General features: G+C 49.2%; 1 protein-coding gene across 11 annotated transcripts in view; it reads right to left on the reverse strand.

Moving 5' to 3' along the window:
• Positions 1–643: 643 nt before the first annotated feature.
• The window catches only part of ST6GAL1 (ST6 beta-galactoside alpha-2,6-sialyltransferase 1), a 117,981-nt gene continuing 95,723 nt past the window's right edge, over positions 644–22,901 (reverse strand). For all 11 annotated transcript variants that reach the window (XM_034661410.1, XM_034661439.1, XM_034661387.1 and 8 more), the window contains 4 exons: positions 20,509–20,606; positions 5,271–5,369; positions 4,001–4,175; positions 644–3,554 (listed from right to left, as the gene is read on the reverse strand). In XM_034661410.1, the coding sequence (XP_034517301.1) occupies positions 3,313–3,554; positions 4,001–4,175; positions 5,271–5,369; positions 20,509–20,606 (614 nt within the window). In that variant the 3' untranslated portion in view covers positions 644–3,312. The remainder of the gene's footprint in view (positions 3,555–4,000; positions 4,176–5,270; positions 5,370–20,508; positions 20,607–22,901) is intronic.

Below are 22,901 nucleotides of genomic sequence, written 5' to 3' on the forward strand. Positions count from 1 at the left end.
CCCAACCTTCAGCAACCGCCAGCCTGATCAGCCAGCAGCCAGAAACATCCAGGCAAGACCTGGACTCACTGAAAGCTTAGGTGATGGGCAGCATTTTTTAACCATAAAATATTTTTTGATTAAGGTATATACATAGTTTTTGTAGACACAATACTGTCGCACATTTAGCCTACAACGTAGTGTAGTGTGGCTTAGGGGGACGTATTCAAGCCATACTGGGAGGTATGCAGTTCACAGAGAAAAGGAATTTTCCTTTCTCTCCTTATTCCTGCTTCTCGGGATTCTTATCCAAACATTTTGGCTGTTCCCTTGGGACGTTATTCCCTTAAGGGATTTAGGCTTTTGGAAACCAAGGTAAAGACCTTCCTTCCGTTCTGCTTTCTGCCCTCCTGCACCCCTTCCCTGAGGTGTTGGACAACAACTTAGTCATTTGAATCTAAGCAAGAGCAAAAGGAAGAAAACCCGGTCAATCGGTCAATATGTCAGAGATGCTATCTGCCACCTAAGTGACCATTCTTCTTCCTGGAGCACTGAGGAGAAGCTAGTGGGAGGATTCATGACTTTGGGGTTCCAGTTGCATCTTCCTTGGAGATAAAAGTTGAGAAGCATCAGTCATTCCCTTAGCAAGTAAGAAGAGGGGAGAAGCTTTTTAAAAACACATTTATTTTAAAATTTTACATCATCTTTGGGTAATTCAGAATTTGATTAGTCATGTTTCCAGACACTTCTGAGATCGAGGTCTCCAAACCAAGGTGAATAGCTTATGTGATTGAAGGATTGGGGGACCTCATGATGTAGGATGAAGAGAGAGCTACTGACAAAGACACAACCCCTCGAGACAGGGACTTCCCTGCAGCACAGAATCACCATTTTTAAATTACGTCACAATTATGAAACCTCTCACCAGACCAACAATAATACCCCTGTCTTGTCTGCATTTTACTAGTCTCCATAAAGAGAGAACACAGAAATAAATGTCCTGTAGATCCAGAATCACACTTAAATTAATCTGATCCTTTATATTAACAATTAAAAGCTAGCATCTACCCAGTGTAGTCTGTGTCCACACCAACGCCTGCCTCCTGCCAACTTCCACTCACTGTGTATGATTCAAAGATTGCAATGCGTGCATCAAATCAGAACCTAAAGCAAGCTGGGGATTCATGGGCCCAGACAGGTGGGAAAGACTCCCTCCCCACAGCAGGAAGCAGCCCAAATGCTCGGCCCATTCCCAAGCAGAAAGGCCAGAGCTGCAAGGAGATGGCGGGTGGGGGAGGGAGAGGAGGGGGACGGACACTTCTGCACCTGCACCCTCCATGGCCTCCGATGGTTTCCTGGGTGTTCCAGGCAGGGTAGTTGTTTCCCAGTAGGATAGTTAATTCCCTGATGACTGGACCCCCTCTCTGACCTCCCTCAAAGCAAGGTCATGCCCAGGTGTGAGCTTGGAGCAGGTCCTTAGTAAAGGGAGGAAGGGAGGAAGGGAGGGAGGGCGGGAGGAAGGCAGCCCCCTGTACTGAGCACCTGCTATGTGCCAGGTACAGAGCCGGCACAGGTGTTTCGTGTGACCCTTACAACAGCGCTGTGAGGTAGACGCATCACCCTCGTTTTACAGACATGGAAACAGAGTCTCAGGAAAATTCGCTCATGGCGGCATGGCCAGTGTATAAGGGAGCACCAGTTGGAAAGCCCAGGGCTTCTCCCTCCAGGGCTCCTGCCGCTGCCTATATAAGCCAAGGCTTTGGCAGCCCGTGAGCGCTCCAGCTCCCAGACGACTCTTCAGGGCTTAAGCTTAAGAGGCCCTTGAGCGCATGGGTCAGGAGCCCTGGCTCTACACCATTACTTTGTGTCCCTGAGCAAGTCCTTCACCTTCTCCTCACCAGGGCCCAGACCAGTCCAGTGCGGTTCTCCACTGGCGAAGGGGGTAGCAAAACTACCCGGGAAGCATGTTTGCACACCACAGTGGGAGGGCCTTTCTCTGGAGACTCTGACATTGCACCTTGCTGGAGGGGTGGAGCGCACGGCCGTCCGATAACCCCTGTGAGAATCAGTTATGATCGCTAAGGCTCTGACTTCTGAGAGCAACTTTAAATTCTAGGGAACCACATCCCCACTCCCTGAGAGACATTCTGCAAAAGGCCCATGAAGGTGAAAGAAATCATCAGATCAGGATACTTTTAACGTACAAAATGCTTAAAAGTAATTTGAGAGAGGGAAAAAAAAATCTGCTTTGAAGGGGAAAATGAGATGGCAGCCAAGAGGGGTGGGGTGAGCGTTCATGGGGAAGCAGCTGACACGGTGTGCGAACCCAGCAGCAGCGAAGGGTCCACTAGGCCGAGCACGGACCAGTCAGGTTTTGGCATCGGGCTTGCCAGGTGTCTGCACTCAGGGGAAGCAGTTTCCTCGGAAAATCACTTGGGCCTCAAAGTTCAGGCGGCCCTTAGAGAATAAGTGGGCAATAAATGCAGAAAGGAAAACACAACTCAAATGACTCAAACATCTGCTTGATGCGTTTCTCCTCTTCCTCTAAAATCTCCACAGCCCAGCTCGGCGAAGCCCTCTCTGACCCACAGACACAGCAAATGCGTGGCCCCTCGGCGCACACAAGCCCACAGCACGGCGAGTCTGCCTCACCACCAACCCCCCGTGCCCGGAGCACACCGAATCCTCTGTCTCTCTCCCACTGCACTGTGAGCCTCTGGAGGATGGAGACCGTGCCCTCCCAGGCCTCTCTTCTCCATATGGAGAGGATGTGGCTTCACTGAGACCCACTGTGCATAAGCACCCAGGCTAAGGACCCGCCAAACAGGCTAGAGTGATAGGAACGCCACCTCTCCCAGGGGCATGGACCTCAGGAGCAACTTTGTTCTGGAGGAATCGAGCATGTTTCCTATGCCCTGAACCACTTACTGGCTCCCCAGAGCCACCCTATACCCGGGCACAATCATAATTGGGGAGAATTTCTTTTACACATGAAATCCGTGTCTAGGTGCAGATTTTGAGCAAGAGAGAGCTCTGGTTTGTGAGATTAACATCATTCTGATGGGGAAACAGCCCAGTGTCGGCAGCCCTGGGGGGACAGGTGGTGAGGAAACAATGCTTAGGGTGTGTGGACACGTGTGTGGCGGGAGGCATTGGGCTCGCACAGCTCTGCAGCTCCAGGGCAGGCTGGACCAGGCTGCTTGCTGTTGGGACTCCTGCAGCCTGAGGCTCTCGTTGGCAGAAGGCCCACTGTGCGGGTTGTGATTGTTCGAGAACGTGATCTGCCCAGACTTGGTGGAGAAGGGTGAGGGGACCTGACTGGGGAGCCGACGCTCAGCAGCGAATTTTCCGGAAGCCAGGCAGTGTAGCTTTCCCCAGCAGGTAAATGTCCTCGTCTGTGCCCTGGTTGAGGTGCTTCACCAGATTCTTCTCAAAGAGGAGCGGGTGGTAGGCGCCCATCGTGCAGGCGCTGTCGAAGAACTTCTGGTAGTAGTAGCACACGTCGGTCTTGCGCTTGGACGGGAGGAACTCGTAAATATCCACCTGGTCACATAGTGTCATCATGATGATGATACCTGAAGAGGAGAGCAGATGAACTTTTTGGCGCCCCCTTAAATGGTGCACCTGAGGCAAGTGCCTCCCTTGCCTCATCTTTCAAATCCCAGCCTGCTCTTCCTGTTTTCCTACTTCCCCCTCCCTAAGCCAAATCTGCCCCTCACCAGGCCTGGCCCAATGCCACTCCGCCACTGAGCTCTCTGACAGCACCCCCAGGAGCGCTGCTCTCTCCTGGCTTCGGACACCTGACTGAACTCCCCCACCAAAAACCCTACAGGAGAAGGATTCTATCTTATTGATCTCTGGCTCTTAGCTAGAACTTGGCACAGCATAGAAATACAGCAAAAACCTAGCAGTTGTTGGTTAACAAAGGAATGAATGAATGAATGAATGAATGAATGAAATTCCATTCTCTAATCTCTTCTAGAAACAAACACAAGAGATCTTTCCCCAGATACTGACTCACCAAGCATCCCAGAGGATGGGGGGTTGGGCTGAATCTCCTCTGGGGAGACTTCTTGAATGATGTCCCACAGCTCCCAAGGCATCTGGGGCTTGAGGATGTAAAAGGGCTGGTCTGGATGCAGCTTGCGGTAGCTTTTATAGTTCTCGAAGAAGCTATAGTCAGGGCTCTGGTACCACTGAAGAGAAGGAAATGGTCTTCTCAAGGAGAGGGAGATGACTTGGAGCCCCTTCCTCAGAGCGGATTCCAGACTGCCCATCACAGCTCTCTCTTGCTAGCACAGGGGACCCAGCCTGCAGCCTATGCTCACAGGGAATTTTGAGCGTGGCTACCCTGGAACAGCTTCAGACTCCGGGATCATGGACTCTGGGAATGCCATCAGAGCTCAAAGGGGCCCTTGGCACCATCTAATCCCACCTCTCATTCTTAAAGGGCTGAAAACTGGGCCGCGGCATGTCGCATCTGTGGGTTGGGAGCCCTTGTCCTGCCCGAGGCACACCTCAGTTCTAAGTGAGATCCGAGCAAAAGTGTGGAGGCTGAGGGGGCAAGGGTGCCAGGGATCACCAGTGCCTGTCAGCTCCTAGTGGGTCTGACTTCAGAAACCAGTGACCACAAGATGGCATGCTGTGTCCTTCCACCCTGACGCCACTCCCCTGGGGCACTGCAGCCACATCAGGGAAAGGCCGGCTGACACGCACGACAAACGGCAAGAGCGCCATTCCAGAGAGGCTGCAGGGCAAGCAGGCCTGAGACTCCGTCCTCTTCCTGGAAGAGAGCCCTCCGCTTAGCAAACCCAAGTCCTGGGACAGGAGACTTCCACTCTCCCCATTCTGGAAAGGGAAACAGCCATGCCTCTATCTACTTCCCTATGTTGTTATGAGTGAATTGGGAAGAATTCGGGAAACCGGAAGTAGGTCAAGCATGATGATTCTGTCCTAGGAATGAGTAGCCACTGTCTATTCCGCTGCTCTGCATCAGAAATAACTGTAGGAGGCGGACACAACCCCACCCCAGACGGTGAGAGAACCAGCCACTGTTACTCCTGACCCCTACCATCATTAACATGGCCCTGCGGGGCAGAGCACAGAGAGCGCTGGTATCGGACAGGGATACTTCTGCGCTGCTAGTCCGGACTGAAGTGCGTTCCCTCCAACGGAAAGAGCCATTCCTTAGGGGTGGCCCAGGTCAGCCATGACTTTCCAAACCCAGGAACTCGGGAACTGGATAGCCAAACAGAAGACTCGTTTGCTATTCCGCATGGACACCCACTTACCTTTGGGATATCTGAATGGTAAACAGACGGGTCCCACACAATCAGGATTCCCTCGTTGTACAGACTGTCTTTGAGGAAGCGCCCTTCAGTGGTGACCAGCTGCAGGAAGAAACAAACTGTCACCTGAATGTGGACCTGTCAACGTTCTGTGTTGAGAAATAACTGACAGGTGGCAAGTACCATCAAGGTAATTCATTTCAGTGATCCATGAGACCAGCTGGCAGACGCTCACCTTAAAAAGCACATGTTGCCCAGGGGGAAACAGAGAGACAAGTGGCAGAAACCAAATCAAGCACTACCTGAAGATAAAAGCAAGAATCACAATAATCGCTCCCCACCTCGACCACTCACCATCACGAGGTGGAGACGTAATCAGCGTCACTGTAATACCTCAAGAATGACTACATACAACCCAGAGAGCAGCAACTTGCCACGAGCCTCTGAGCTACTCCGTCCCCTCCCCCAAGGGCAGGAAGGCCTTGGAAGCCTGAAGAATATAATCCCACCTCCTCAGTATATCTTTGAGACAAAAACTATTGGTGGTGGGCCCACCTTGGCTGGGGATCGTGTGGTTGGACTGGGTGCTAAGGAGTCCCCAGGGAGCCACAGGGTGCCAGTGTGCATATGGCCATGAGGTGAGTGAGGTAAACATTTCTGTTTACCTCAAGACGTGGCCATCTAAAATGAAGATTACTGGAAATAAAAATTTCACAGACTCTCTTACAGCTAAGCCTGGCCACGTGATAAAATTCTGGCCAAGGGTGTGTGAGCAAGTGCGACTTGCAGGAAGTGTCCTTAGAGGCAGAGTCATGCCTTTCCTTGTTCATTCCTCCTTCCTGCTCGCTGAAAGTGGATGTGATGGCTGGAGCTGGAGCAGTCATCTTGGACCATGAAGTTGAAGTCACATGATTGAATAGCAAATGCACAAGGTAGTAGGGGCCCTGGTTCTTGACACACTGGAACACCATAGCAGCTCTGGAATGTCCCCCCTTGGACTTTTTTTACATGAGACAGAAATACATTTTTATCTTGTTAACCTTGTGTTGAAGGGTGGGCAGAGTGTTGCTGTCACTAACAGCCAAACCTAATTCTACTTAGTACCATGAGGAGCTTGTCTGGGAATTGCAGGTTGGGGAGGGCAGCTAGGATACAGAGGGAGAGCTGGAAGGTGTTAGAAAAATGTAGGCAGGGGCCATGCCAGGGAGCTTAGAGTCTTTTCAGTAGATTATGGGGCTGGCGAAGGATTTTAAGTGAGAAGGATGTCAACTGACCAGTGTTCTGGAATCTCTAGAGTTTGAGAGAAAGGGAGACCAGGTAGAAGCGGCCGTTGCGGCCAAAGAAATGACGGAGAAGGAACATAGACGAGGAGCTCCGACTGTCAGCTGCAGACCTGCGGACTCGCTGGGTGTTGAGAGGGAAGCAAAGGGGGTTAAAAGTGACTCCGACGCCTCAGGCCATTTCTAAAATGAGAATGTGGAAAGAAAGGCAACTGTTATGTGCCTATGGAGGTGAGGTGGGGATCTGAAGTTCAAGGCTGAGACACAGCTGAGGGGCCATGGGATCGAGGACCGTCTTCTGACTGTAGGTGTGACCCTCTGTCCGTGGGGAGCACTGTAACTCCCAGCACAGGCATTCGGGGCTGCGGTCCAAAGGCAGAGTAAGCATCCCGGCAGATGGGGCTTTGCGAGACAGACACGATCGAGCTGCTGACAGGAAGGCCCAGGGAGCCGTGGGCGACCTCCCACTATTCTATACATGTCTTCCGAGACCGAATTCTACAGCATCATTCCCTATTCCCATCCCACTCCTTCCCCCTCGAAGCAGCTGGTGTACTGAGAGCCTCGGTCTTTTCTTGAGCCTCGCTTCTTTCTCCACAGAAGACTGTCGCCGATGATGTATGCGCACTTGCGAGGATCAGAGAGAACTGGAATTGCTTGAACATCTCCCGCTCCTCTCCAGTAAGCACACAAGAAGGAGGCCAGCAGCAGCAAGTTCTAGCACGCTAAGACTTTCCCAGCATCTGTGGCTTCACGGTCTTCAGAAATCCCAAGAGAGCTGCTCAAAAGTCTTCTCCATTCCGACAAAGGAGAACAACAATGGTAGCAGGAGATGCCATCTGGGGATGTTTATTCCAAGCCAGGTACGTTCATACAGTGTCTCAGCTCACCTTTGGAACCGTCCCAGGAGGTCATTATAAATATGCTTGTCATATAAATAAGGAAATAAACTCAGAGATGCTAAGAAACTCACCAGTTTCTTCCCTTTTGTCTGACTCCAGAGTCCACACTTCTGACCTACGTCCTGCACTGCCTCGCACAAAGAGGGTAGGGTGGGTCAGCCACGGGTCACGGGAGGAGATGCCAAAGAAAGCAGCTGATGAGGGAGATGGACATGTCACGAGAATGTTGCTTCTTATCTGAGTCATAGGAAGTCAGCTGGAAGATCCTCAAGGGCCTGGACCCAAGTCTGTCATTTTCAGACGGGTAAACTAAGGTCCATAAAGAAAGGCTTGTCCCAGGCTTCCACGTGAGCTTGGCACAGAGCCAGAACCAGAGTCTAGAGGCTGGCTCCTCCCCGAGTGTTCTTTCTTTCCCCACAGGGCTGTATTGATAAACCATGAGGCATTTGAACAGTGAGCACACTAGCAGGGCCTGAGTCACCCTCGGTTCTCACCATACACAGTGGGGAAGTGGCTGTTCACTCGAGCTACTTGATGAGGAAAATGACGAAGCATGAAACTGAGAAGAGGTGAAGGTAAGGGCTAGTTTATCCCGAGGAGGAAGAGAAAGTGACCGCAGCCGGGACCTGCGCGGGGCCAGGGGAGAAGCTAGCAAGTACTTCTCAAGCTTAAATGGACACGGCTCTGAACTTACATACTCATTCTGGTCATCCTTACGTGAGATGTAAGGATTTCCTCAAACACAAGAGAGCCTCAAAACTGCTTGCGGAAGTGGGGCAGTGCTCCACGTCTGACTCGCTCTGTGGTCTTAGGAGGGTTGCTTCCCCTCGCCAGGCTCAGGTGCCTTATTTATAGGACAGGACTGCCCTGTGAGGCCCTGCCTGGGCGGCCGGCCATGCCTGGACAGCATCTCAGACTCCCATTTCCCCCAACTGCAGCGCAAGGCACCGCGGAGAGATCAAGGTCTTCTCAAATGCCCCTGCACTTAACCTCATGCAGAGTCTGACCTGAGTTCAGGGATCCCAGGAGCCTCGTGATGAGGAAAGTAAGTCATTGCCACAGCAACGGAGCCCCAAGGAACACCTGCCAGGAAAAGGCTACACCAGGGAGATGGGGTGGTGCTGTTAGAGAAACCTGTTTCAAGTCCTCTCCAGTCACAAAGCAAGAAATGCTCACTGCAGAAAGTTAGAAGAGACAAGAATATACACACCTGTATAGGTACATAAGAATAAGAAAACAACCATCAATCACTGCGCTCTTCAGATATTGCCTTATGAATATGTTGGTCTTTTTTCTTCCCAAATCTTCTTTCCCTCACAGTTATGGGCTGAACTGTGCCCCCTTTCCCCACCAAAATTCCTACGCTGAAACCCATGTGACTATATTGGAGATAGGGCCTTCAGAGAGATAATTAAGGTTAAATGAAGTCACAAGGATGGGTCCCTAATCTGATAAGATTGATATCCTTATAAGAAAGGGAAGAGACACCAAAGATCTCTCTCTCCACATGTGCATGGAGGAAAGACTATGTGAAGATGCGGAGAGAAGGTGGCCATCCACAGACCGAGGAGAGAGCCCTTACCAGTAACCAACCTTGATGGCACCTTGATCTTGTACCTCTGGCCTCCAGAATTGGGAGAAAATAGATCTCTGTATAAGCCATCCCATCTGTGGTAGTTTGTTACGGTAGGCCTAAGAAACTAATACACTCTGTGTGTGTGTGTGTGTGTGTGTGTGTGTGTGTGTGTGTGTACATACTGATATCTTAACTACAGAGTCTAGACTTAGTTGTTTTGTTAAACTCAGACAATAGTCAAAGTCCATGTCTTCTCACATATCCCTCACAATATTTCCCAGCCCCAAACAGGGCATGAAAAGGAAGCTCTAAGAAGTTACTTACATAACTGGCCCAGGATCACATAGCAAGGAAGGAGAGGAGCTAGGACACCAATCAAGGCCTGTCTGGTCTCTTTCCACTGTACCAGACAACGTTCATTCAAAACAGCAAGGGATGATGCAACAGTCTAGCTGCCAGACTTGCAACCTTGCCAGAGTTACAAAGCCAGTTAGTGCCACAGGAAGACAAGCCAAGGGGCGGCTGAGGTCTTGAGTAGATATGAAAAACGAAGGCCTGACCATGGTAAACCAGAACTAGACAGGAAGCAGGTGCTCTAACAGGGAGAAGGGCACCTCAAGTGGAAAGCCACCACAAACCCCAAATCAGAGGGGCCTGTAACTCTACCCCGCAGCCCAGGAAGTCATCAAAAGAACCATTAAGGATAAGAAGAAGTAATGTTGGAAAGTACTTAAAAGTCCAAGCAGAAGAGGTTATGAGAATAAGCCACGGAATGGAGCCCCCAAGGAGTACTATCCGGCTATGACAAAGAGGAGGAAGGTCTCTAGGAGCTGATACGGAGGGATTTCGAGAAGATACTGGGGGAAAACAGTGTAAAAGATCATCTAGGGGGGCGCCTGGGTGGCACAGCGGTTAAGCGTCTGCCTTCGGCTCAGGGCGTGATCCTGGCGTTATGGGATCGAGCCCCACATCAGGCTCTTCTGCTATGAGCCTGCTTCTTCCTCTCCCACTCCCCCTGCTTGTGTTCCCTCTCTCACTGGCTGTCTCTATCTCTGTCGAATAAATAAACAAAATCTTTAAAAAAAAAAAAAAAGAGCATCTAGGGCCCCCTGCACTACGTTCCGTGCGAGAAGCCAGGGGGATTAAGGAAGCATACGTACATCTGTTTGTCTTGACAAACACACATAGAGAAGGACAGATCAGAGCACAGTACGGGCGGCTCCCTGGCAAGCGTGGTGCTGGAGCCGGGTGGCGGGAATTTGGGAAGGAATTAGAATTCTCTGACTATACCTTTCTGGGGAGTTTTGAATTTGGGGAGTATGTTAATATTCTGCATAATTTAAAAAGGAGGTAAAAAAAAAACCCCAAAACTGAAACAAAATGGATACAACTGAATTTCAAATGAATTCAACAATCTCAGTTCAAAGAAAGACAAGGATGAACCCAGGTAAGGCAGGCGTACATCACGTGACTACGTGACCTCAGTCTCGGGCAGGGTGTGGAAGAAAACTGCAAGCCCAGCCTGAACGCCCTCTGGGAGGTTTGCAGTACAGAGAGATGTGCAAAGCAATTCTCAAACTACCTTAGGGGTCTCATCAATTGTGAGCAAATAAGCAGGCGAATGTGTTAGAAGCAGGAGGAGGGAGTGCAAATATAGAATGGGGAAGGCAAGGGACACCTTCTATGGTAGGCTGAAGTCAGTCAGGGTCTGTCATTTCTAGAACAGGCATATCTGCTTGTACACGCATGTGTCTACGCGGATGTGTCCATGGACACACGCAGGTATATGTAAGTATATAGTAAGTATGTGAATGCACGTGCACGTGCACCGTGTGTGTACAGGTATACATACGTGTGTATACAAGCTCTATTTCCTAGCTCTCCCGGCTGTAAGGGCCAAGAAACAAAGATACCTCAGTAGGCATGAACCACCTAGCACCCAGATCTTGGTTTCTAATATCCATTTTTATCTTATTTTATTATTTTTTTTAAAGAGAGAGAGAGTGAGAAAGCACAAGTGGGGGGGGAGTGGCAGGCAGAGGGAGAGGGAGAAGCAGGCTCTCCGCTGAGCAAGGAGCCTGACCCAGGGCTCGATCCCAGGACCCCAGGACAATCAATTTTTACCTAAAAGAGCCAAGACTCCTTGGAAAAAATGTCATATCCCAGAGTTAAGGTAGGTTAGGAGGAGGACATAAAACTTTCCTGGATATCTCAGTGCTCCTGCAAAAAGCCCTAGACTTCTAAACTCTTCATATACTATCAGAATAAACTCTGTAGCTCTTTGTCTAGTTAATTGCTCTGCTCTGGTTCAAAACCAAATAAAACTTCTCTTATCTTCCCAAGAAGCCAAATGGTTATAGCCCAGATGACATCTCGAGGTTAATATATAGATATCCTAAGAGGCCAAGGAGACCAGTGCAGGAGGAAAGAACCCCAGGAACTTACAGACATCTCCAGTTTCACATCTGAGTGTGTTTATATTCTAAGGGGCTGGAGTAAGAAGGGGCCCCTTTTAGGAAGGGCAGAGGACAGCCACCTCCTGCCTTTTATAAGCGGTGAGTGTGTCGGGTCGGGGGGGGGGATCACTTCCTTTTTGTGCCTTGCCTATGGGGTATCTGGCTAGTCAGGTGGGATCATCGCATTGCCCTGGGAGTAGGAGCTTGGACAAAGAGGGACTAGTACATTCCTTATCTACTTTAAAGTGTTAAATAAGAAATCTGTCTCTGATCCAGAACACTGTGCATACATACGTTCTGGATAAAACTAATAAAGATGAGGGGCGCCTGGGTGGCACAGCGGTTAAGCGTCTGCCTTCGGCTCAGGGCGTGATCCCGGCGTTATGGGATCGAGCCCCACATCAGGCTCCTCTGCTGTGAGCCTGCTTCTTCCTCTCCCACTCCCCCTGCTTGTGTTCCCTCTCTCTGGCTGTCTCTATCTCTGTCAAATAAATAAATAAAATCTTTAAAAAAAAAAAACTAATAAAGATGAAACCTTTAAAATGAGACAGATAAGAAAAAAATTAATTGGAATATCTTGTTATACCAGAAGACACCAAAGTATTAAAAAAAAAAATGATGATGGCATGCGTGTGGCAGGGAAACAAAAGCCAGCTTCAAGGAACTCCCACCGGCCAAATCTAAGACAATTTGAACATCAAAGTAATTCAGAATAGTGATGAATTACAAACCATTGAAAAAATAGGAATCCGTGAGTTCTTACCAATAATAAATAGAGAAAGAAAGGAGAGGAGGGAGGGAGGAAATAAATGGAGGGGAGGGAGGGAGGGCTGTCACTTACAGTAGAATTCTGAGCGCCAACCCAATGATGCGGAACAGGCAGACCTATAGTGAGAAGACTACCATTTTGCAACCATTGTAGTAAAGACCGGCTCAGGCAAAAGTGAGCCGTGAATGCTAAACAGAGGAGGAAATTTCGATCAGGAGCAGAATAGTGGCGCAGGTAGTGAAGTGCTCACCCACAGACTACAAGGGAAAGACAACAGCTATGAAAGCGGAGAAATCAGACAATACCTTATCCAGGTGATCAAAATTAAAATCAGCTGAGGGGCAGACAGACATCGGATGCCCCCGATGTGACGCTCCTAGGAGGACCCAACATCACGTATGTAGTTTTCCAGCCAGGAGTGTATGAACTGAATCTAATATTGAGAAAGCACTGGACAAACCCCAAATAATTTATATCTTCGAAGAAGGACTTCATTCTTCAAAAATGCCAGTGCCTTAAAAGATGAAGAAAGGCTATGGAAATATTCCAGATTAAGGGAGACGAGAGGGGCACGAGAATTAAATGTACTGCCTGATCCTGGACTAGATCTTGTACCGAAGGGAAAAAAATACATGCCATAAAAGATATTATTAGGTCAATAAGCAAACAGATCAGTCTGGAATTCAGGCAGATTAAACTATGTTATCAGCATAAATGTATGAAGTTGATAACTGTACTTTGGTTGCATAAGACAATATCCTTGGAAATTCCTAGGAAATACAGCCTAAGGTGTGTATTAACTCAGTCCATTCAGGGGCTGCTATAACAAAATACCAGAAACTGAGTGCCTTGAATAGCAGACATTTATTTCTCGTACTTCTAGAGGCTGGAAAGTCCAAGATCAAGGCACCAGCACACTTGGCTCCCCAGTGAGAGCCCCCCTCCTGGCTTACAGATGACTGTCTTCTCCGTGTCTCATGAGAGAAAGTGAGCTCTGGTCTCTTTCTCTCTTCTTATGAGGGCACCCTCAAAACCTCTCCTACATCTAGTCATTTTCCAAAGACCCCGTCGCCAAATACGACTGCACTGGAGGTTAGGGCTTCAGCATATGAATTCGGGGAGACACAGTCAGTCCATAAGAGTTGGCCCTGGATCCTCCAAAATCATATCTTTCTCACATGCAAAATAGATTCATTGCACCCAACCCGCCAGATGTCTCAACTCATTCCAGCATCAACTTGAAAGTCTAAAGTCTTGTCTCCTGTGACTATTACCTAAATCAGACAAGAGTGAGATCATTCATTCTGAAGCAAAACTCTTCTCCAGCTGTGAACCTATGAAACCAGCTAAGTTATGTACTTCCAAAGTACAGTGGTGGGATGGCATAGGCTAGACATTCCCATTCCAAAAGGGAGAAATCAGAAGGAAGAAAGAGGTGGCAGGACCCAAGAAAGTCCAAAACCTAGCAAAGTAAATACCCCTAGAAGTTAAGGCATGAAAAGAATCCTCTTTGGTTCAAAGCTGTGCCCTATGGACCTACAGGGCAGCGGTCCCACCTCTGTGGCTCGGCCACGCTGCAGTCACACCCCCAAGGCTCTGAGCAGCCACCATCTGGCCTCTGAAAATCAAGGCCCACTCCCACCTCTGAAACTGAGGATGCAGCCTCGATGATTTCTAAATCACCTTCGGGATCATGCTTTTCCTGTCATGAAGAAAAATGCCGCTCACAGCCCAAGAGCTCTCTAGTCCCATCCTGTTGGACCTAAGAGGCCCACAGCCTTCCTCCACTTCGTCCTGTATCCATCTCCGTCAGCTCAAGCTGGCAGTGTTTCTGCTGGGAGGGCTGAGTAGGCCCGTGGTTCACACCCTTGCTCATCTCCTTATCAAATGGTTTTGGGGCCACCCCTTTGTTTTCTCTTCAGAACAAGCTTTCTCGATTTTTTGGCATATAGATAAGCCAAGAATTTTCCAAATCTTTAAGTTCTGTTTCCTTTTTTGCTAAGCAATTCCTTTTGTAATTCATTTCTCTCTTCTCACATCTCACTAAACGCAGTCAGGAGAAACCAGGCCGGTCCTTCAACGCTTTGCTTAGAAATCACCTCAGGTGCATCATCCAATTTCTTTGCTCACAAGTTCTACCTCCTACAAAGCCCTAGAACTCAGTTCAGCCGAAATCTCTGTCACTTCATAAGAAGGATCACTCTTTCTCCATTGTTCGAGAACATGTTCCTCATTTCCATCTGAGACCTCACTAGAAGGGCCTTTATTATCCATATTTCCACCAACATTCTGTTCACAATTATTTACATATTCTCGAAAAAGACAGAAGCTCTCTCTCCAGCTCTCCTCTACTCTTTTTGAGTCCTCACCAGAATTTCCCTTAGCGTCTTTATTTCTAGCATGTCCTTCAAAACTCCTCCAGCTTCTATCAATTACCCAGTTCCAAAACCACTCCACACTGTTAGGTTTTTGTCATAACAAGACTCCTCCTCTCAGAACCAAAAAATCTTAGCTCAGGCCACTATGACAAAGTAGCATAGACTGGGTGGCTTAAACAGCAGACATTTGTTTCTTACAGTTCTGGAGGCTGGGAAGTCCAAGGTCAAGGGGCCAGTACCTTGGTTCCTGGTGAGGGTGCCCATCTTGGCTTGTAGACGACCACCTTCCTCACATGCAGACACATCACAGGGGGGCTCACACTAAAGACCTCATCTAAATATATTTATCTCCCAAAGATCCCATTTCCAAATACAATCACATTGAAGGTTAGAGCTTCAACATGTGAATTGAGGGGGGGGGGGCATACACTTTCTGCCCATAATAAGTATTTAGGAATTAATGCCTACAATATATACAACTTACTTTCAAATGAAAAAATATTACGAAGAATGAATACAGCAGATGATACAACTGTGGGATAAAATGAAAAAATGCATCTGGATAAAGAATATACAGGCATTCTTCTTATTAGACATATTACTGCAACTTTTCTGAAAGTTTTAAAGTATTTCCAAATAACAAGTTCAAAAAAAAATTTTAAAGAATTTGGAGAAGTTTGGAGGCAGTCCACTGACTGAGCAGAAGGTTCTCTAGACTATACTTCATTCAACAAATATTTATTGCACATCTACCATGTAATGGGCTCTGATCCTGGCACTTGGTTATACGAGTGAGCAAAACAGACAAACAAGCCTCCTCTCGGAGACCGAACGTCATGGTGGCAGAACTTGGCAATAAGTGAGACAGGCAACTAGGATGAGGGGAGCGAGAGGCATGGACTGGGAAAGTGCCAGCAGAGGGCCAGGGAGGAGCCTGACCCAGCTGTGAGGAGGCCTTCATCCTGCCCCGGGGCCTGCCATTACCCTCTGTGTGTAGTGAGGGCCACCTTCTCTTCCCTGGCCTGGGTGGTCTCCTTTGGAAACTGAAATGACCCGAAAAGACCCTGGGCTCCGCAAGGGCAGGGAGCATGTCTGTCTCTGTTTTACTGCTGTTGTGGGCTGCTAAATTCCAGCTCCCGACATATAGGCTGGCACAGGGCAGGTGATCCAATAAGGACTTATGGAATGAATTCATGGCTTGTTGATCTTCAAAGTCCTTTTAAGCTCTGTGAATTCCAATACTGCTTGAATCACCGCAAAGGATGTCCTATCATATCAGACATTAAAAGGATAACGAGGGAAATAAATCTTTTATGAAAAGATAATGAGGGAATATTATGAAGAACTTTATGCCAACAAATTCAATGACTTAGAAGAAATAAACAAATTCCTTGAAAGACACAAACTTCCAAAGCTCAGTCAAGAAGGAACAGGTAACACAAACAGCCCTAAATCTATTAAAGAAATTGAATTTGTAGTTAAACAATTCCCACAAGGTAAATTATAGGCCCAGATGGCGTTACTGGCAAACTCTACCAAACATTCAAAAAAGAGGAAAAATACCAATTCTATACAAATTCTTCCAGAAAATTGACAAACCAACCTCCATCCAGATCCTACCTCTTTCACATCCGTTCTGCCCTCCCCTGAGCAACTCACTCAGATTCTTTGAACCTTGGTGTCCTCACATAAAGTGGTAGGTTATGATCACACTTCGCAGCACTGTCCCAAAGGTCCCGTGAGATAAGATACGTATGGGCCTCAGACAGAACAACTGAATAAGTGGCACCAGCTATGGTCTCAGGATAAGCCCCAGTGAGTGACCTGAGAATGTCCCGGTTGAAGTCCAATCAGGACACCCCGTTGCCATGCAGGGAACGTGGGCTTCCTCTCCCCAACCTGGAAGAGAGCTTCGTAGGCAGACCTACCACAGCCTTAAATGAAATCTTTGCAGGATGGAGATTTACCTCTTCACTCACCACCTGGAAGAAATGCCTAAGAAGGGGGTAGCCTTCCAAACCCAAGAGACTTTTCAGGGCTTCTCCATGCTCCTTCTTCTCGATCACTGCCCCTACCAATCTGGAGGTCGTACCCATTCTCTCCGAAGTCACGCTTTCCAGCCCCAAAGTGGCCAGCAAGGCCTGGAAATCCTGCACCATTCCTCTGGCTAGCTCCTTCCTCTGCTCTCCTCACCCCAAGCCTTCTTTGCTCAAACCTCCTCTCCAGAAACCCTTCTTCCCCTCAGCCTCCTGACAAAAAGCCTCCCTTTCTCATATCCTACTTTGTGGGGAATACAGCAGCCCTTTCATCCTTCCACGACAAACGGCCTCCAGCTACCTTTCCTAGCCTTCTTCCCTCCTGACTCCCTCCTGTGGGGATTGATCTTCAGAGGGGCTTTAGATCAATCCCTCCTCCCCATCACTTACTTACTGGCCCCTCTCTTCAGTATATTCAGCTTCTCCCTCTGTCAACTGGTTTCTCCTCATTGACTCAAAAGAAATCTTACAGTGGTAAAATATACATAATGAAATGTGCCATTTCCAGTGTCTTGAAGTGTACAGCCCAGCAGCATGACGTATATTCACGCTGTTCTACAACCATCACCACCATCCATCTCCAGCACTTCCTCATCTACCCAAGCTGAAACTCTCTACCCAGTAAACAATAATTCCTCACCACCCCCAGCCCCGGAAACCACCGTTCTACTTTCTGTCTCTACGAACCGGACTATTCCAGGAACCTCATGTGGGTACCCCATACAGCATGCGCCCTCGTGACTGTCTTCCCACCGACTTTTAAATGTACTCAACTCTCTCCAATCTAAAAACATGAAAAGAACAGAAACGGGCCCTGGAACTCTCGACTCTCTACGGCTCTTGCCCTACTTCTCTTCTGCCCTTCAGAGCTGGCCTTCTTGAAAGAACCATCCGCACTGGCCTTCCCCACTCACTCCTGACCCTACGCTCCGACGTGGCTTCTGGCTTCATCGCTCCCCCAGACAGCTGCTGCTGAAGGCCACCGGTGGCCTCCCTGTTGCCAAACAGACCAGCGCTTTTCAGACCTCACCTCGGTGCGCCTCAGCAGCACTGGACAGTACTGACTAACCCCTCTTCCTGGTTTTGCTACTCAAAGCCCCTGCGTAGAACTTCTGTCTACACCGTCCCTTGCACTCTCATTCGGCCCCACTGTTTCGTTGCCTCGCAGAGAAAGATGCCTGGCAAATTCACACCTCCAGCCCCCTCTGTACAGCTGCCTACGTGACATCTCTTCACAGGCATCCACGAGGCAGCTCAGATCAACCCCCTCCAGAACCACAGTTTTTATCCTGCCCTCCTGTCTGACCCCCACACAACCCAAAATGTCTGCAAGCACTTGCAATCCCAGTGACCTCAGCCGGCCAGCCACACGAGCCAGAAACCCAGGAGCGCCGGCAGCTCCTCTCCCTTCACCCCTCGCCGCAGACCCACGAACACCTCTGGCCCACACAAGCCAAATAGCTCTCGAATCCCTTCCATCCTCACAGTCACCCTCATTTCTCCTCTGCAGCAACTGCTGCATTTCCCTGCAGGAGCCTCCTGACTGTCTCTCCGTGCGCCGCGCGGCCTCTGCGCTGACGGACACCGGCCACGTGTGCGGAGTGCAAGTCTGGTCAGGCCACAGAGAACACTCCCGACCGCGGCGCCAGGATGTGGCTCCTCCTTACCTTCCGCCTCTGGGCTCACCACACTCCCACGTGCACTCCCCTCCTCCTGGGGCCCTGGCCTTGCCCTGCCCCCTCCCACACGTGGCCTCACCTAGGCCCTAGCCCTCCTCGCCCTCCATGCCTACCCAGCTGTCTCACCTCCTCAAGGCTCCGGACGTCCCTGACCAGGGAAGATTTCCCTGCGGCGGCTCTGGGAGCACCTTGAGCCTATCCTCTGTAGGTCTCTGTTGCCGCCACCCATCTCTCTGCACGATGATCGACTGTAGGCGGCCCGTGAACCCATCTCAGCGTGGGCCCACATGAACGTAAGAGTAGCTCTCCTCCACTGACGTACGTGCCGGGTCCCAGGTGCTCTGCGTGGTCTCCTTGCTGCCTCCTCCTAACAACCTTGTGCTATGAAGTGCTGCTCTTCTCCCCTCTCCGCATGAACAAACGAAGCCGTAGTACTTACCACCATCATTTAGCTGTTAAGAAGCAGAGCCAGGGTTTCCGCCCCAGGCAGGCCGACTGCAGATCTGCGTACTGACTACCACATTCTACTCGGTCTGTCCGTATTTGTGAAGTGGGGGGAGGTGGGGGGAGGCAAAGGTGGGTGTTCGGGTACCACCTTACCCAGAAGTACAGCTTAAGCTGTAGCACTTCCTGAGGTGCCCTCTAGTTCCAGGATTTCTTTGACTGGGGCACGAGAAGGAAAAGGAGAAAGAGGGGAAAACTCATCCCACCTCCTCTGCCTGGTTTTCAAGACTTGCCAGAGTCCAAGCAGCCATGAAGCTCCAGGCTCACCTCCCTCCACTGCGCAACGCAAATCCATCCCCACCTCCACGCCAGCCAGACCTGTTTGGATGTCTCCCTCATTTCCTATGTGCCTCTGTCCTGCCAAAAGCACTTCTTAGAATGCCTTTCTATTACTATTCTTCCAAATCCTGCCCATATTTCAAAGTCTAGCTCTGGTGCCATGTGCTCCAGAAAGTCTCTTGCTGACCAATCTATTTCTTTTAATCTGCCTTCTTATAGCTTATAATAAAAGTAATATAAAAGCCCAAAATATAAGGTTGAATAATAAATAGGAATTGAAAACACATAGAGTCTACTGAGGATATTACAGGGACAGAAAGTGATAATATCATCAAGGGATTTGAGAAAGGACTGAAAACAAGATGGCAGCCACTGGCAAAGAAGTGAAGTTCGTCAATCCAAGTCTCTTCATACAAAGGTTCCTAGGACTGTGGGCCTCCGATGGAAAGCGGGCCATGCAAGAAGCAGCTTCTGCCCAGCTGGTGAATTCCTGAAGGGCAGGCAGTGAAGAGATCACTGTCTGAGACAAACGGAAGTGGAGCCTTGTGGAAGAAGAGTGGAGAAATGCAGGTGTATTGGAACAGTATGGAAAGGGCACTTAAGATCACTCCCGGGATGTGCTCCACGTCCACAGAATCCTAGGCAATGTACAGAGTCTACACATTGACATAAAAACACCCCAGGTTTACACGTTTACACAGGAAACAATAAACATCAATGGTCGTGAGTGAGGTGAATGGGTCTGCAGACCTCTCATGCTACCTTTGAGATGTGTGTCATCCAGTTTTGTTCTTTGGGGGTTTTTTTTTGTTGTTTTTTAACCACCAATTAAATCTATTAACAGAACTTTGTGGCAAGAGTATTTCTCAAGACCCCACTGGTTTTGAGAAATCAGCATATCCTACCTGGAAATACCTCAGGAAACTAATTCTTTAGGGGAATTCATGAAGCAATACGTGAATTCGAGTGCCATGTAACACATCATCATCCGGTGATTATGTCTTACAATACGTGTATACTATTTTACAGCTTATCAAACATGCCCACATTCATTGCTTCACTTACTTTTCCCAGCATCCCTCGCTCTGATATTCTCTGCCATGTTGTCCATTGCGCAATACTCCAGATAAAACCTGGCAGCCACTGGGACAGCAGAACTCTCCTTTCTTGGAGCACTGGACACCTCTGTTAACGCCAGCGAATGCCACAGGGGCTTTTTCATGAACACATCACCAGGCTGGGTCTTAGACTCCAGAACTCAGGAAGGTCACAGGACTTAATTAACTTGGCAGCTCTGATGTGCTCCCAGCAGGTGGGGTCTATATAAGGGCCCACACTGCGGTCCTTCCCTCACTCCAGATCTGCACAGAAGAAACGTTTACCTGAGAGTTCATCAGGCGAATGGTGGTTTTCGTGCCCACATCTTGTTGGAAACTGGCTGTGGGTGCCCCATTAAACCTCAGGACTGCGTCATGATCATCTATAAACCACAAGGAAACAGAAAAGAGGTGGTGAGCACCGGCAACATGCAGAAACAGAGGAAGGTCTGGAGGGCAAGAGGGCAGGAAGAAGGGGAGGGCAAGAGTATCATACTTCCCAGTCATTACCCCATCATGAGCCCCCTCACAGGGGAAAAGGATCATATTCATATGGGGCAATCTGGCACAGTTTGTAGACAGAGATGACCACTCGCCGGTCTGGTCACTGCAGAAGCTAACAAGGCTCATATCGGGCCTCCCTGAAATCCCTGCCATGACTCCAGTGCACCGGCGCACGGCAGAGAGGTGACCAGGACCTGCGTGCTACCTGTGGAATCACTATCCCAGTCACCAAAGAAGCCAACCGAATATTCTCTTGGTATTACCAGTAGGTCATACTTCCCTCCCTGTCAGAAAAATGAAGATGCTCCCATAAGCTCAGTGTCACCCACAAGTGCAACATCCTCAGTGCACTCTGAGAAGCTCGCGGTGCTCAGCAAATCAGAGGGATTTACTGTGGTTTCCAAGACAACTCCCCAGGTGCACCATTAGGAACCTGAGGCCCCGGAAGGGTCACAAGTCTGGGTGGTGGCAGAGATGGAATAAGAGGACATAGATCAAAACTGAATGCCACATTTTCTAGTGAAAAAGAAAAACTCTTTGTCAGAAAAATGTCTTAAATCCAGGCAAGTTCAAACCGACCATGTTTTTAAAAATCCATTCACTCCCTGGCTCTAGTAGCTGTTTCAGCAGTTTGGGAAACTTGGAGAAGTTTCTCTGTATGGCACCGGCCAATCTTCTGGGAGAGAGAACGAATGACTTTTAAGATCTATCCCAACCCTGAGCCAACCTCCTATGAGCTCATCCCAACCTTACTTGATCAAGCAAGTTTGGGGCTCACCACTGAAATCTGCACAAGGTTTGGAGGTCAGCCCAATTTTCTGTTGTTCTATTTCCCTCCCTGTGGGAAATTGATTTCGGGTGCTTCTTCATCCACAAAGGTGACATCAGAAGGTGGGGGGGGGTTTGGCTCAATACAAGATGAGCTGAAAAAAGAATACCCACAGAATTAAGGGATGAAAGCCTCCCTCTTTGTTTCATTTCTGACACGTGTTAAACCGCAGGAGTCTACATACATCATCTAGTCATAAAAACAACCGTAGGACAATTTTCTCAATCCTAGGACAAAGTTCATCAAAATGGTTTGAAAGTTACAGGAGATGTACACAGTCCAAATTTATCAGCTTACAGGGAAGACACCCAGAACTTCAAATAGGGCAGAAGGCACACCTTTACACAACTCAGATTGCAACACGTTTGTCCGTATCAGTCACTGGCTTCAAAAGTGACCAGCACTAATCACATCAGATATGCAGATACATCAGAAACTTCACTCGGTCAGCTTCCCCATTTCACAGGTGAGCAAATCATTAATGTGGGCCTCCCCGGACCAAGACATGACAAACTCAGATGGAGGCACTGAGAATAAAAGTCACTGAATAAAAGGACTATTTACAACGTTGCAGGTCAGATTTCAAGAAATCAACGAGGAATGGCCACTATCCTGGGGTCGGCTGCAGTGGCGGCCACTGCTACCCCCCGCGCCTGATGTGGGCAGAAGAGCAGGGGCCCTGAAACAAAGATAGCCACCTGTCGGGAGTGCTGGCCCTCAGGGGAGCACGGCTCCTGCTAAGGTCCAGCCGGCAAGAAGGGAATCAACACCCCATCCTCTTTCCTCCTTCCTCTGACTTCTCGGCCTGAAGGAAAAGAGAGAGAGAGAGCAGGCCTCAGACAGAGAGGCTGCTTGAAAGGGGTGGAACTTGGAGCCAAGAGAAAGCAGCAGCCCGTGGGTATTCTGCAAGGAGAGAGCTGGGGGAACAGACACCCCAACTTCACTCTCCTCCTTCTCAGCTTTGGTGCAGCGCTTCTATTGTCCAGCCCCAAATAAAAGCCAGAGGGGGAAAAAAGCCCCGTTGACACAGCACCGAATTCAATCTCCCGGGGCACAGAGTCAGGCAGAAAAGGGAGAAGCGTGGGTTTGGAGGGCTAAGTGGAGAACACCCAGCATAGGAGCCTTACGGTCCGTCCTTGGTATTGACCGTAAGAGAAGACAATGTTCTTGTTCACTCAACAAATACAGATGAAACACCTCTTCTCGGGGCACCTGGGTGGTTCAGACATTAAGGGTCTGCCTTCGGCTCAGGGCGTGATCCCGGCGTTCTGGGATCGAGCCCCACATCAGGCTCCTCCGCTATGAGCCTGCTTCTTCCTCTCCCACTCCCCCTGCTTGTGTTCCC

Source organism: Ailuropoda melanoleuca, chromosome 1 (genome assembly GCF_002007445.2).
Source record: "Ailuropoda melanoleuca isolate Jingjing chromosome 1, ASM200744v2, whole genome shotgun sequence".
In the NCBI taxonomy this organism is placed as follows: Eukaryota; Metazoa; Chordata; class Mammalia; order Carnivora; family Ursidae; genus Ailuropoda; species Ailuropoda melanoleuca.